Source organism: Carcharhinus amblyrhynchos, chromosome 20 (genome assembly GCF_965287045.1).
Source record: "Carcharhinus amblyrhynchos chromosome 20, sCarAmb.v2.hapA, whole genome shotgun sequence".
Lineage (NCBI taxonomy): Eukaryota > Metazoa > Chordata > Chondrichthyes > Carcharhiniformes > Carcharhinidae > Carcharhinus > Carcharhinus amblyrhynchos.
In genome coordinates this window covers 17,330,461-17,345,495 of record NC_137343.1, presented here as the reverse complement: position 1 = coordinate 17,345,495, position 15,035 = coordinate 17,330,461, and the positions used below count along the sequence as shown (strand labels likewise).

Here is a 15,035-nt window from a genome sequence, read left to right as displayed (position 1 = left end):
TGGTTAGCACTGCTGCTTCACAGCTCCAGGGATCTGGGTTTGATTCCCGGCTTAGGTCACTGTCTGTGTGGAGTTTGCACATTCTCCTCGTGTCTGCGTGGGTTTCCTCTGGGTGCTCGTGTTTCCTCCTACAGTCCAAAAATGGGCGGGTTAGGTTGATTGGCCATGCTAAAATTTCCCCTTAGTGTCCTGAGATGCTTAGGTTAGAGGGATTAGTGGGTAAAATACGTAGGGATATCGGGATAGGGCCTGAGTGGGATTGTAGTCAGTGCAGACTCGATGGGCCGAAGGGCCTCTTTCTGCACTGTAGGGTTTCTATGATTCTAAGCTTGGTGTTGGAGAAATGAATGATGAACATATGATGAACAAAGAGGTTTCCAGCAGCAAAAACTGCACGATAGGCCTGCAGCTCTGAAAGAAACCAAGAACCTGAGCAGCCTTGCTATAGTAGAAAATGCCAATGCATCTCTTGTTGTGAAGAACATGTCATGTCACTATTTTGGAAATGTCACCTGTTTGGCTATTAAACAGCAAGAAGACTTTACTGCACCATCCTTGTTCTTTACGCTTCATTCTATATAACTGCTCTCCTGCCAAAGCCTGTCATTTATTACAAGAGCCCAGTGTGTTCATATCATTGTCCCAAGTATGGGTATCAGACTCATTTACATGGGTCTGTGAATGAGTTTGGTACCCACACTTGGTATCAGAGTGTGGCTCCCAGACTGTCCTGCTCAGGTCTTTTATTTATCGTATTTCTTCTTGGAGGAGAAGAATGTATATATGAGGGGGTTGCAGCCACATAGAAGGTCCCAGAGCCACCCATCCCACACTCTCAATATCCTTGACTCCCTCTCCAAATCGTAGCGCCGTACAATTTACACAATCAGGATGAGGAAGACCTCATCCAAACTAACAGCGTTTTTAAGTTTATTTATTAGTGTCACAAGTAGACTTACATTAACACTGCAATGAAAACACCATGCACATCTAGTTGCCACACGCTGGCGCCTGTTTGGGTACACTGAGGGAGACCTAGTCACCACACGCTGGCACTGGGTATACTGAGGGAGAATTTAGCATGGCCAATTCACCTAACCGACATGTCTTTTGGATTATGGGAGGAAACAGGAGCACCTGGAGGAAACCTATGCAGAGATGGGGAGAGCATGCAGCCTCCACACAAACAGTAAACCAAACTGGGAATTGAACACAGGTCCCTAACGCTGTGAGGCAGCAATGCTAACCACTGTGCTACCTGTGTAACTGACTACTTGATTTCTCTCAGAGAGTGGTGGAGGCAGCAGGTTGCCTCACAACTTTTAAAAAAGTATTTGGATGAACACTTGGAACATCATTACATTAAGGCTTTGGGTCAAGTGCTGGTAAATGGAATTAGGTGGGAGGTCAGGTGTTTCACACTGTCAGTGCTGACTTGATGGGCCAAAGGGCCTCTTCTCCACTGTATGATTCTATCCCTTATTCACTGCAATCACATCAGGGACTGAACATCCCTCATTGCAAAAAAAAATGACCTGGCATGCATTTGGCATGCCAGTTACTTCTTAATCTTTATCCTTTGTCTTTTCCCTTGGTCCTGCCAGGTGTTAGGATCCAGGAAGGGGAATAAGGAAAATCTTTGTGACAATTTACTCAGTTTTACCTTGCAAAGCACCAAGGGAGCCCCATCGGATTTGAAAACGACCTGGTGTATCATTGAACACATTCCCCTCTAAGCAGAGGTGAGTAGCAGGGCAGGTAGCAAAGGAGAAATGGAGACAAATAGAGATGGAAGTTCTAATGGTTATGCTGCTATTTCTGACAGATTTTGCTCAAAATCGTCCAAATCTGTGCAAAAGATTGCAGAATTTCAAACACAGATCACATCCTGTACAAATCAAATTTCCACAATCTCCTGTGCTAGAAACTGACCCTGCCCACAAAGCTGGCGACACTCCAGAGCAAATTAATCACCTCTGGGAGACTTTTAAAATTAAGTTGGTCCTTTTTAAGCATGTGAACACTAATAGTCAAGCAATTGAATAATATTCTGTACTAATAAGTTATTGAGTGCAGAAGTTCCCAGACTATGGTTGGCTACCCTGGGGGTACACGAGACATCTCCGGGAAGGCTACATGTGAGAAGATTTCCAATCCTTACATTCCTTCTCCCTCGCATGCATCATCCACTCCCTTGTTCATTTACTCGGAAATCCTTCTGCTATCTTTCTCTCATCTGCTTAACCTCACTCTGTGCTGCTTGTTCTCTTTGCATTTACTGGGTGTACAGTATAGAAACCACTCTGCAGCTACTGTGACATGAGGAGTCTATTGAAACATAAATATCAGGAGCTGAATACACCAAGTTTCCAGAAACTTCATTTCAAAACTCACTGAAACTGACTGGAGAAACTTGTTTGCATTTTGCCCTCGGGGAAGGTAGAAGTTGTTTATTTTCTTGACTTTCAATGTAACTTGTTACGATCTGTATTAACTTAGCAGCTGTAAACTCTGACACTGACATTGATGGCTAGTTAACTCCGCCTTTGGGCAACAAGGGAAGAGGTCACTTAGAGTGTGTACCTCCACTCTATAGTGGGTGTGGAGATTGCTCTGAAAGCTGCCTTCAGCTGTGACAAGTTGTACCACAGCAGCTGGAACAACCCCACAATATTCTAAAAACAAATCACTAACGTAGATTCATAGAGGTTTACAGCATGGAAACAGGCCCTTCCACCCAATTTGTCCATGCCGCGCTTTCTTTTTTAAAACCCCTAAGCTAGTCCCAATTGCCCACATTTGGCCCATATCCCTCTATACCCATTGTACCCATGTAACTATCTAAATGCTTTTTAAAAGACAAAATTGTACCCGCCTCTACTACTACCTCTGGCAGCTTGTTCCAGACACTTACCACCCTCTGTGTGAAAAAATTGCCCCTTTGGACAGTTTTGTATCTCTCCCCCTCACCTTAAATCTATGCCCCCTAGTTTTAGACTCCCCTACCTTTAGGAAAAGATATTGACTATCTAGCTGATCTGTGTCCCTCATTATTTTATAGACCTCTATAAGATCACCCCACAGCCTCCTACGCTCCAGAGAAAAAAGTCCCAGTCTATCCAGCCTTTCCTCATAACTCAATCTATCAAGTCCCGGTAGCATCCTAGTGAATCTTTTCTGCACTCTTTCTAATTTAATAATATCCTTTCTATAATAGGATGACCAAAATTGCACACAACATTCCAAGTGTGGCCTTACCAATGTCTTGTACAACTTCAACAAGACATTCCAACTCCTGTATTCAATGTTCTGACTGATGAAACCAAGTATGCCGAATGCTTTCTTCACCACTCTGTCCACCTGTGACTCCACTTTCAAGGATCTATGAACATGTACCCCTAGATCTCTTTATTCTGTAACTCTCCCCAATGCCCTACCATTAACAGAGCAACTCCTGTCCTGTTCAATCTATCAAAATGCATAACCTCGCATTTGTCTAAATTAAACTCCATCTGCCACTCGTCAGCCCACTGGCCTAATTGCACAAGATCCTGTTGCATTTGGAGATAACTTACTTCACCGTCCACTATGCCACCAATCTTAGTGTCATCTGCAAACTTACTAACCATGCCTCCCATATTCTCATCCAAATCATTAATATAAATGACAAATAACAGTGGACCCAGCACTGATCCCTGAGGCACACTGCTGGTCACAGGCCTCCAGTTTGAAAAATAACCCTCTACAACCACCCTCTGGCTTCTATCAAGAAGCCAATTTTGCATCCATTTAGATACCTCACCTTGGATCCCATGAGATTTAATCTTATGCAACAACCTACCTTGTCAAAGGCCTTGCTAAAGTGCATGTAGGCAACATCAACTGCACTGACCTGATCTACCTTCTTGGTTACCCCTTCAAAAAACAGTCTAAATAGTGCAACCCACAACATTCTTATAAAAAAGGTCAAATCATCCAATCTTCCAATGTTAACAACTCCTTTTAAAAGTTCCAGATCTAGAACTGGTTCTGTCTGCACCTCCTCCAAAATCCTTGTTATTCCTGAAGATAGGCTAGTGACCACTGTGGACTGCAAAGACAAATTTCAAAATGAATTATACAAAGGTCATCTGCACTTCATATGCCAAGCCTGAACAACCAGAGCTGAATCATCTGCTTAGATGTAGGACCTTGCAATCTCCTGTTAAGACTTAATGGGAAGAGCATCAACAATCTCAGGAATCCAGACAAAGGGTTTGTCATACCTTTTGTCAAAGCAGAAGTGGAGAAGTGGGAGGCATGTTACATTCACCCTAGCTGGTGGAGCTTGCAATATCGCCCTGTGGAGCTGCAAAGCTCAGACTGCCATCATTCAACTTAGCAAACAACAGCAGCAGCACGGAAAGAGATTTGAATGCCTGGCCCAACTATACCATTTCTACTGGAACTTCTGAATCAGTGCCTACAACACTAATTCATCTCTACATGCCTATCTTATCATGGAAGTCAGGTTTACTGGAAAAGTGAATTATAACTTCAGCCTACTGACCTCTGTGAAGGAATACACCATTGGACTTTGATTCTGGATACATGTTAAACAATAATTCTTTTCTCTGAAGTCTTCGTGCTGTAATTTTTTCTTTCTCTGTCCCACCTTTATTATACGTGTGAAAAGGACGTAACATTGCTATCCTCTCTCCTGCATCTCATGAACGAGTTCATCCTATGATGAGTTTGCTAGGGGTTATTGATAGAAATTGGATTATACGGAAACCAAAGGGTTGGAAATTACACCACTGCTTAGAAAGGAGAAAATCCAAAAAAAAAACTTTATTTTCACCTCATAATCCCTGGAGATACGTTAATGACCCCTGTGGACTGCAGAGACAAATTTCAAAAGAATTAGATGAAGCCATCTGCACATCATAAGACAAGGCTGACCAATCAGAGCCAACTCACAATCTCCTATTAAGACTTGATTGGTGGAGCATTAACGATCTCAGGAACTCAGGTGGTAAGAGGAGAAATCACAGCCACTCCTGAACATAACAAAAATTTGGGAACTCAAATCTGGGATAACCCACTTGGTTTTGAGCAAAATCAAAGTTAAGAGATGAGCCAAACCTGTTATAAAAGAGGCACTTTGAAACTAAGAGGAAACCTTGGTGATATTTGAGGACATACGTAAGTTACCACAGGAAATTCCCTTTCCTAACATTACAAAAATGGCAACTTTTGATACCCAGGTATTTCCCAGCAACGGAATTTGAACAATGAAACGTTAGCTTCCCTTAGCATAGGGCAACAGAAAGCTGTGGCTATGGGGGATGGGGGGGGCCGCTGCCGTCACAGTTACCCAGTGAAGTGAAGTGGTCCAGTTGTGGGTTGAACACTTGGATTTCACATTACTGATGTAGCAGTTAGATACAGAACCCATCCATGACTCCAAATCCCCTCCCTAGCCAAAATCAAACTGGAATAGCTGAGAATGCAGCTAGAATGTAAAGAGAGGGAAAGTGGAGTGTGAACAGGAGAAAGAGAGAGGAAAATTCCAGCTCTGAAAACTGGAAGTGGCACCTCAGAGGCAGAGAGAGAGAAGCCAGACAATTGAAAACTGCAAGAGAAAAGCTCTCTTTCTGGAAGTACAATGTATCACCTTGCCCTGGAACCTGTCTCTCGAGACCTCCAGGCACGCTAGCTGTATTCCAAACTCAAAGAGAATGATGCAGAGTCTTTTTTTTGCCATTTTTGAGGAAGTAGCAGGGCAGCCATCAGAAATCTGGATATTTTTCATTCAAGGGCAGCTCTGAGGGAGAATCCGCAGGGTCTACTGCCTCCCGATGTGTCTATGAATTCCAAGCAGACCAAGGCTGCCATCCTCGGTGTCTGTGAGTTAATCCCAGAGGCATTTCGTCAGTAATTCCAGAACACTTGTAGGAAGCCCCCACTAACTTACATCAAGTCTGAACTGCTGACGCAAATCCGATGGGTAAGATCGCACTCACCCATGAGGAGCTGCATGAGGTGCAGCTCATTGTTGGAGGAGTTCAAAAATTGCCTATGCTCCAATTTGCGGATATGTTTAGAGGAGCAAAGAATCCCTGGCATCAAGGGATGCAAGCCTCACAGCAGGCAGCTGTAATCCCATCTATAGGCCTGGAGCCTCAGGCAGGCCCTTTGTAAATCATTCCATGAGAAATGGAAAGATAAACAGGGAGATCTAAATAGGAAAGTGCCCCACCAAAAAGAAAAGCCCAAAGGAGAGTGTGAGAACTTCATATCTGTAGCCTGAAAGGACAACCCCCCCGAGACTGGTCTGTCCCATTGCTGTAATGATGTGGAGATGCCAGCGTTGGACTGGGGTAAACACAGTAAGAAGTCTCACAACACCAGGTAAAAGTCCAACCAGTTTATTTGATAGTAAACTCACAAGCTTTCAGAAACGCTGTTCCTTGGTCAGATGTGTGGAAAGTTCAAATAAATTGGTTGGACTTTAACCTGGTGTTGTGAGACTTCTTACTGCCATTGCCGTAAAACAGGCCATTCCAAACTGAATGCTGGTGACAGGGAGGAAAGCCTATTGGCCTAGCTGAGCTCCATTTGAGTTGTTCCCCAAAGCATGCTCCAATGGGTAATGCAGCAAGCCAACAGAGACCCTCACTGCAAAGACTTACCCTTTGGTGGGTGGGGTTTTATGTGTGACTAAACCAGAGAACTTCTGGGCTTTTGTCCTTTCAGTATCAGTGTCTCCCTACCCATCCCAAAGCAAGTACGTTGTACTGTCCCAGGATACAGGGGCCACTTGGTCCCAAATGGTGGAAAATTTAACCTACCTTCTGCATCCTTGCTGAAGACCAAAGCACTGATTAGTGAGGAGAACAACCGTTCCCTAGAGTGTGACCTTGTTTCAGGCTCTGATATCCCTGAACTACCAACAGCAGGAGTCAACTTCTTCCCTGGGAACAGGGCTGACCAGCAGAAGAAGAGGCCAATATCAACCAGCAGAAATCTGCAGGAAGCTGGATCAGGTCCAGAGGCCCAAAAGGGTGAAATAGCATCCTCAAACCTAACCTAAGTTAAAGGAGATCCAAAAAGGCCATCACAATCTAAAATAGATTCAGAGTTTCCAAGAAATATATAGGGACTTGAAGAAGTCCAATAGCATGGAAAGAAATAGTGAGGGAGATGCTCTGCATAGCTGGAAAGCTTGTAGGAAGACAGATAGTTAACCTAGGAAAGGAAAGGTTGAAGGACTTGTCTGAAGTTTGGGTTGCAGATATTAAACAGGGACAAATGCATCAAGTCCCCTAAATCGATGAATTGGTAGGGATTAAGATGTCCCCCCAGTCAAAAAGCCACAATAGAGTGAAGCTTGAGCTGCACCTTCACTCGAGGACTGTGCTGTTCCAGGAAACATGGAACAAGTTAGAGGAGCATCCACTCTCATTGATTGGTCTGGCTTTATGGCAAATTTAAATGGGGACCAGAAAAGTTCTTAAATTGGCCCAATAAGAGTGAGTGTGAGGCCTCACTTAGTTGGAAAGCCAATGTGAGGTTCACTGAGAGCTAACCGTTCACCAGAAGGCAGTAGTGCCCGAAAACATGGAGTCTACAATCCAACTGACTATCAGAGGGATCCCAACCAGGCAAAATCGCAAGAAGACCAACACAGTTACTCCTGCAGTTAAAATGATCCGTATCAATCTCCCAGGCTCCAGCACTGTTGCTCTATCTGGTATGGATGCAGAAGACTTCTAGATGGCCATTTTCCTAACATTCAGGCCCAGAAAGACTGGCTCTAGTTCAGAAGCTGACTGCCCACCTGTTCTTTTGTCAACCCAAAGCACCGAGTGAAAGAAGCTGCTCAAGTTTAGTTGTTGTGCCCACGCTGAACCCAGACACTGAACCAGAATCCCCGAAAGAGGCAGAAGTCCCTTTAAAACACCCTAATCTCCTGACGATCAGTCTAACCACAGTCCCTGGTTTGAACAGCTGAGCCCATAGGTCAGCAAGGTGGACAGGGAGAAGCTGAGCTGAGCTCAGCCTTATAAAAAAGACTGGCACTCTGAGTGAGACACTCAGCATTCCCCTGCAGACAGCCCAGAGCAGTCTGACAACCACTTGGGGGGTGGGGAGGTGGGGGGGAGGGGGAGGGGGGGGGCACAGTGTAGTATTGGCTCTGTATAGTTTATACGTGGGTATCAAAAGTTGTAATTTCCAGTTATAAGACTGAGTCACTCCGAAGTGGTGGACCAGAAATGCTGATAAGATGCTTATATTTTTGTAATAAACTAATTCTCTATTTGAATTAATCAAACTGCATCATTGTCAAATGTAAGGAGGAACACTTCTTAAAGCAAATTATTTGTGAAAAAATAAGTTCTAAAACACTTTACAAATGCACTGGACCATCACAGATTTTACATTCAGCAATAAAGTAATTGGAGTAGCAAATAAACTACATTTTAAAGCTAGCACTATTTTGGATGCAATGACTTTCCCGATCGCCAACTATACCAAGTGGAAAACGGTTTCCTATTAAAAGATTAGGAAATTCAGTCAGCTCAATGTTGTCTTTGAATCTGTTCTCTGCAGGATGTGAGCATGTTAATGCAGATCTTAGCAGCTGGATAACTTTACTGACTCACCATCTTTCGTACTGTTCCAGCCACCACCACTGAAACAACAGACAGCCATTGAGGGAGTTGCTTTAAAAGTGCCAGATTAAAATGTTTTCTGTCAAAGCTTTCTAAGATGGTGATGCCACGTACCTCCATTTAGAAATCTAGATGTAGGGGTACAGCTCGTCATTGCACATTTTGTGGCATCTGTGCTAAAGAGGTCTACTGTCAAGTATCAAGGGCTCGAACCTTTCAAAATATAATGTTGAGGTATGAATGAAGTCATTGCAACTAATCCTCACTAGTATCATTTTTTGAAACTGTCGACTCAGTGAATATACCTCATTTTCTTTGTCAATGTGTGTTTATCCTCCCTGAAGGAACGAAAGATGGAGTTGCAACATGATCCAATTCAAAAAGTTGCTTTGTTGCATGGATTACATGGGTGTAACCAAATTAAATTAATTGGCTATGCAGCAAAGCAATGAAGAAAATTGTAAGATTAGATATTAATTTCCTAACGAAGACCAGATAGATCAACTAAACTCTCAAAGTGTTGATGATCTTTTCCAGAGGTATAAATTTGATTGTGAAAGGTGTGAATAATTTATTATAACTGTAGGCATAGATAATCTTATAATATGACTGTTTTATCCTGCTGTCTGACTGGACCATTAGATCAGCATTGAATAATGTATACTATAATATTAGGTTGATGTTCAAGAGTTTTTATCAATTGAATTCAACAGGCTAATTTGCCCTGCTTCTAACTGCACTGGGGAGACTGGATAAGAGTGTAGAGATGTACAAGCCATGTTGGAAGAAGGAAGAATGATGATGGATAAGCTTTCCTTAACCCACACTTGGATTCCAATAAAATTATTGAAAAATTAAGGCATACAAGTAATGTCAACTATTTTAAGACATTTCTTAAACATTCCCATAGGACTACAATGCCAAATGAGCTTAAATTCTTCTGTGACGGAAGATCTCTTGTGTCAGGGAACCTTAGGAAGGCATTTTCCAAAGATACATATGGAAAATTTAGTGAAGTCGGGGGATGCAGGCTGATACACAGTTTCCCTTGCATGCAAAGCAACTTTGAGACAATTATTGTACAGGGCTTCAGCTTTCTACAATAGTTGTGGAGTTATTTGAATAACAAATGAAACTCCCTGTATCGTTTGACTGCTTTTGTACATGTGGCACAGTGGTTAGCACTACTGCCTCACAGCACCTGAGACTCAGGTTTGATTCTGGTCTCAGTGTGGAGTTTCCACATTCTCCCCATATGGGGGAGGGGGAGGTAAGGTGATCTTTCGGAACGTGTGTGCAAACATGATGGGCCAAATGGCCTCCTTCTGCACTGTAGGGATTCTGTGCAGAAACAGAAGGATGTTTTTGGAATTGCTGAAATGAAATGAAACTATTAAGAAGGCCATCTGGGAAAATATTCTATTGCTCAACAGGGTGCAGATGTATGAGAGGCACTTACACTGCCACTTGACAGTGCCAAGGAACTGGTACATGTCCTAAAAGCAGCTAAAACCAGGCAACCTATTGCTGGGTGCACATATTTGCAGAATAGGAAGAAAGGCAGAATGGCTAATATAGCAATCATGGTGGGATAGGGTTAAATTAAACGAAACTGCATTTATCTGAACAAATCTGATAAAACAGGAAGCTAAAACAGAAACAAGACAATAAAGTAGAAGCAGAAGAGATGATGGTTAACCACACTGCAAATGCAGACAATGGATTTGTAAGTCTGCAGTTTACTAAATTACAACAATGATTGTACTTCAGAAGTGTTTACTTGTTAGTGAAGTGCTTTGATACATTCTAAAATCATGAAAACCACAATATTAATGCAACTCCTAGTTAAACGGTGTCTTCAATTAGCTTTTGAAGAAAGGTCCATGGATGACCTGGATAAATGTTCATTTGCAAAACTCTGATGAGTCCTTTATACATGAGTGTTTATCTTAGGGATGTCTTACTCAACATTGCTAATCGATACATATTCTTCTTGTGAATGTTTTGAGATAATAAACAAAACATATCGCTGTTTCTTCGGTCCACATATCTCATGTGAGATTAAAAAAAATAAGGATTACCAGCATAGGGCACTGATAAAGTTCTCACTGCATGTCCAGCCAGGTCTATCCTGCAGGGCATAAGATTCCATGATTATCTGGGGTCAAATGCTTTTCTAAAAATGTATTCTTCCACAGGATGTGGATATCATTGGCTATGTCATCATTTATTGGCCTTCTGTAATTACCCTTAAGGACATGGTGGAAAGCCCAAGCCTTGAACTGCTGCAGTCCATGTAGGTACACCCACAGCATTGTTAGAGTTTCAGAATTATGGCCCACCAACAATGAAGGAACAGCGATGTAGTTCCGAGTTAGGATGGTCTGTGGCTTGTTGGAGGGACACTTGCAGGTGGTGGTGTTCACATGTGTTTGCTGCCCTTGTCCTTCTGGGTGATGGCAGTCATCAAGTTGCTGCAGTTCATCCTGTAGATGGTACACTCTGCTGCCACTACGTATTGGTGGTGGAGAGAGTAAATGTTTAAGGTGGCAATGGCATTAAATGTCAAAGGGAGATAGTTAGAATCTCTCTTGTTGAAGATGGTCATTGCTTGGCACTTGTGTGGCGCAAATGTTATTCACCACTTACCAGCTCAAAGCTTGGACATTGTCTCGGTCCTGCAATGTATGGACACCGACTGTGCAATCATTAACAAATTAGCATTAGACAGTGAGACAATGTTCAGCAGCATTCACAATTCCTCAGATACTGACACAATCTGTTTGGTATTACCATTGTTGACTCCTCCACTATCAATATCCTGGGAGTTACCATTGACCAGAAAATGAACTGGACTAGCCATGTAACTACAAGAGCAGGTCAGAAGGTGGCAACTCAGTGGCACATAACTCACCTCCTGACTCCCCAAAGCCTGACCACCATCTACAAGGCACAAGCCAGGAGTGTGAAGGAATACTCCCCACTTGCGTGGACGGGTGCAGTTCCAACAGTAGTCAAGAAGCTTGCCACCAACCAGCCCACTTGATTGGCATTCTATGCACCAACTTAAACATTCAGTCCCTCCACTACTGGCACAGCAGTAGCAGAGGGTACCATCTACAAGATACACCACAGTAACCCATCAAATGTTCAGTGACAGCACTTTCCAAACCTGCTATCTCTACCACCAAGAATGACAAGGGCAGCAAAAGCAGGGGAACACCACCACCACCAAGTTCCCCTCCAGGCCACACATCACACTGACTTGGAATTATATCAGTGGTGGAGGGAGTGGGTGTTTGTGGATGTGATGCCAATCCAGCCAGCTGCTTTATCTGGATGGTGTCAACTTCTTATTAGATTACTGAATCTTTCCGTAAGGAGACAACAGTGACTTGGTTCCAATTTTCTGACACTATCGCTGGAATTCTACTGTCCGCCTGCTACAGGAATCGGAGCGGGCGAGGGGCGGACAATGAGAAGGTCCTTTGACCTCGGGTGGAATTTTCCGGTCTCAGGTCGAGTGAGGCTGTAAATTACTGTCTTATCTTTGATCTCAGGGAAAACATCAAGGAAGATCGCTAGTTAGTCAATGGATAACTGACAAATGTGGGAATGAGAAATTACTGTTCACGAGAGAAGACTTGAATTGCTGTAGCTATCTCCACTGAACCAGAAAAGGCCGAAAGGGTCTAATAAAGGCTTTGATAATGACAAAGGGTTTTTGCAGGTTGAACAGAGAATGATTATCTCACAAGTTGTCGATGATGAGTCAATGGCCAATTTAAAATAGTGATAAGGAGGAAAAGGTTAGAAGGAATTGCGTTCTGCAGAGTGTTCCTGGAACATGGAATGTTTTGTCACACAACATAGTTGAAGAAAAAGCCTGTCATTTAAAAAACACTTGGATACATATTCAAAGCAGAGGAAGATACAGGTCTGTGGGGGAAAAGGGAAAATGTGAGATGAGTTTTGGATTGTTTTCGTAAAGAACCAGCATAAATGTGATGAGCTGAACAGCCTCCTTCTAAGATACAAGCCTCTCTGGTGCTAAGTCCCATGCCTTATATCAGACGGAATCAGCAACAGCTCAATCCTAGTCTTCAGGTGAGGATTTTTGTGCTTGTGTGAGATTTGTTGCCTCCAAAATGCTAATAACAAGAAGTTAAAACAGGGCAGAGTTTCCCCCTCTGCAACCGTTTCACTTTTATTTGCTACAAAATGACCTCAAGAGTGTGAACCTGCATTTTGTGCATGGGTTGAAAACAATCCTTCTTCTGCCTGTCTCGGAGATTAAAACCATAGAAAGAATGCATTTATTTAGTGCTTCTCAGAACCACTGGATGTCTCAAAGTGCTTTACAGCCACTGGAATCCTTTTGGAAGAAATATAGGAAATGGAACAGCGAATCTTCACACAACAAACTTTCAGAAACAGGAATATGATAATGACCAGATAATGTATATTTCTGAATGTTGATTGAGGGATGAGTATTAACCAGGACACTCAGGAAACCCTCCCCTCCCCCATCCAGCGCCCCACCACCCCCCCCCCCCCTCCCCCCAACTCTTATTTAAAATATTATTGTGGTGTCAATTTGAAAGAACAGGCAAGGCCTTGGTTTATCATCTCAAGAAGTAGCACCCCTGACAATGCAGAGCTCCCTGAATGCTGCAATGTGAATGTCAGCTTAGATTTTTACACTCAATTCCCAGAACAAGACTTGACTGCACAAACTTCTGTCTCAGGAGTCATCTGTGTTACCAACTGAGCCTCGGCTCACACTAATGGTGCAAGGATAAGCTGTAGCTAAATGTGGGAGTAGACAGACCAGAGGGAGAATGGATGGGCTGATTTCAGAGCAGCGGTAATGGAAATTTTGAAAAGCAAGGAATCTACTGGTCACTTTGAGACCTTTACCGACAGCTGGGGGAAGCTTAAAAATTTACAGGGAAGCAGAATGCACTGTATCAGGGTAAGCCACTTCCAGCAGAGTTTTAACATTGGCTAGTCAGTCACGTTAATGAGCAACAATTCAAAGTAAGAAACTGATTTTACCTCCCCGTGAACGATGATGTCAATTCTTATCCCAAACACCTTTATTAGAGTCCTGTATTCAGTGCCGTTCTCCATGTAGTACTTTGCATGCCTGTCATTCAGACACAGAAATGAGAGAAAAACAATTGAGATTATGTCTTTTTTTTAATGTGCGGTAGGTCTTTGCTTAAATAGAGTCAGAGACGCATAAAGTGAAGAAAGGGCCCTTCAGCCCATCAAGTCTGCACCAACAATAACTACCTCTAAAGGCACACATCCCATTTTCCTTCACTTGTCTCATATCCTTGAGTGTTATATTTCAAGTGCTCATCCAAATATTTTTTAAAAGCTGTAAGTTTTGCAGCTCCAATGCCTTCTCACTGCACTCCAGATTCCCACCACCCTCTGAGTGAAAAAGTTTTTTGTCAAATCCTCTCTGAATCTCCTTCCCCTTACCCTAAAACTATGCTACCTCGTTATTGACCTCACAACCAAGGGGAACTGCTGCTCTCTACTCACCCTGTCTATGCCCCTCAATCTTATACACCTCAATCATGTCCCCTCTCATGCTCCAGATAAAAAAACCCAAACTGGTGAACCTCCTCTGTATCTCCTCAGGTGCTATCTTATCCTTTCTATAGGAGGTGACCAGAATTCCACAGATTACTCCAGCAATGGCCTAACCAATACTCCGTACAATTCCAACATAACCTTCTTGCTCTTATACTCTGTACCACCACTGATGAAAGCAACTATCCCATATGCCTTCTTAACTATCCTAGTCACGTGCTCTGCCAACTTCAAGGGTCTGTGAACAAGTACCCCAAGATCCCTTTGTTCCTCTGAGCTACCCAGTGTTGTGCCATTCATTAAATACTCCCTTGTCTTGTTTCTTCTTCCAAACGTCACATCCAAATATTTGTAGCTGCACTTAACAATGCTCAGTGATAATTAGATGCCCTATAATTGAAGAAGTAGTTACAAAAATGTTGATTGTATAAATTACTATTTCCCATTGTTGGGGAACTTATACTGCACTTGGATTCCCATAAAATGTTTGACAAGGTGCCACTTCAAATGTTACTGCACATAGAAAGAGCTCATAGAGTAGGGGTAACATATTAGGGTGGTAGAGGATTGGTTAGTTAACAAGAAGCAGAGACTAAACATAAATAGACAATTGTTGGGTTGGCAAAGTATAACGAGTGGAATGCCGCAGGGAACAGTGCTGGAACCTCAACTATTTACAATCTATATCAATGAAGTAGATGACTGGAAAGGGTGCAGAGGAGATTTACCAGGATGTTGCCTGGTATGGTGGGAAGGTCTTATGAGGAAAGG

At 42.9% G+C, this 15,035-nt stretch overlaps 1 protein-coding gene across 4 annotated transcripts in view; it reads right to left on the bottom strand.

Annotated features, from left to right (window-relative positions):
- Positions 1–15,035, bottom strand: part of p2rx2 (purinergic receptor P2X, ligand-gated ion channel, 2) — a 62,658-nt gene that overhangs the window by 10,585 nt on the left and 37,038 nt on the right. For 3 of the 4 annotated variants that reach the window (XM_080208181.1, XM_080208182.1, XM_080208180.1), the window contains one exon: positions 13,716–13,806. In XM_080208181.1, the coding sequence (XP_080064307.1) occupies positions 13,716–13,806 (91 nt within the window). Of the gene's footprint in view, positions 1–10,421; positions 10,789–13,715; positions 13,807–15,035 lie in introns of those variants that run through there. The other variant, XM_080208183.1, reaches the window with a different exon arrangement.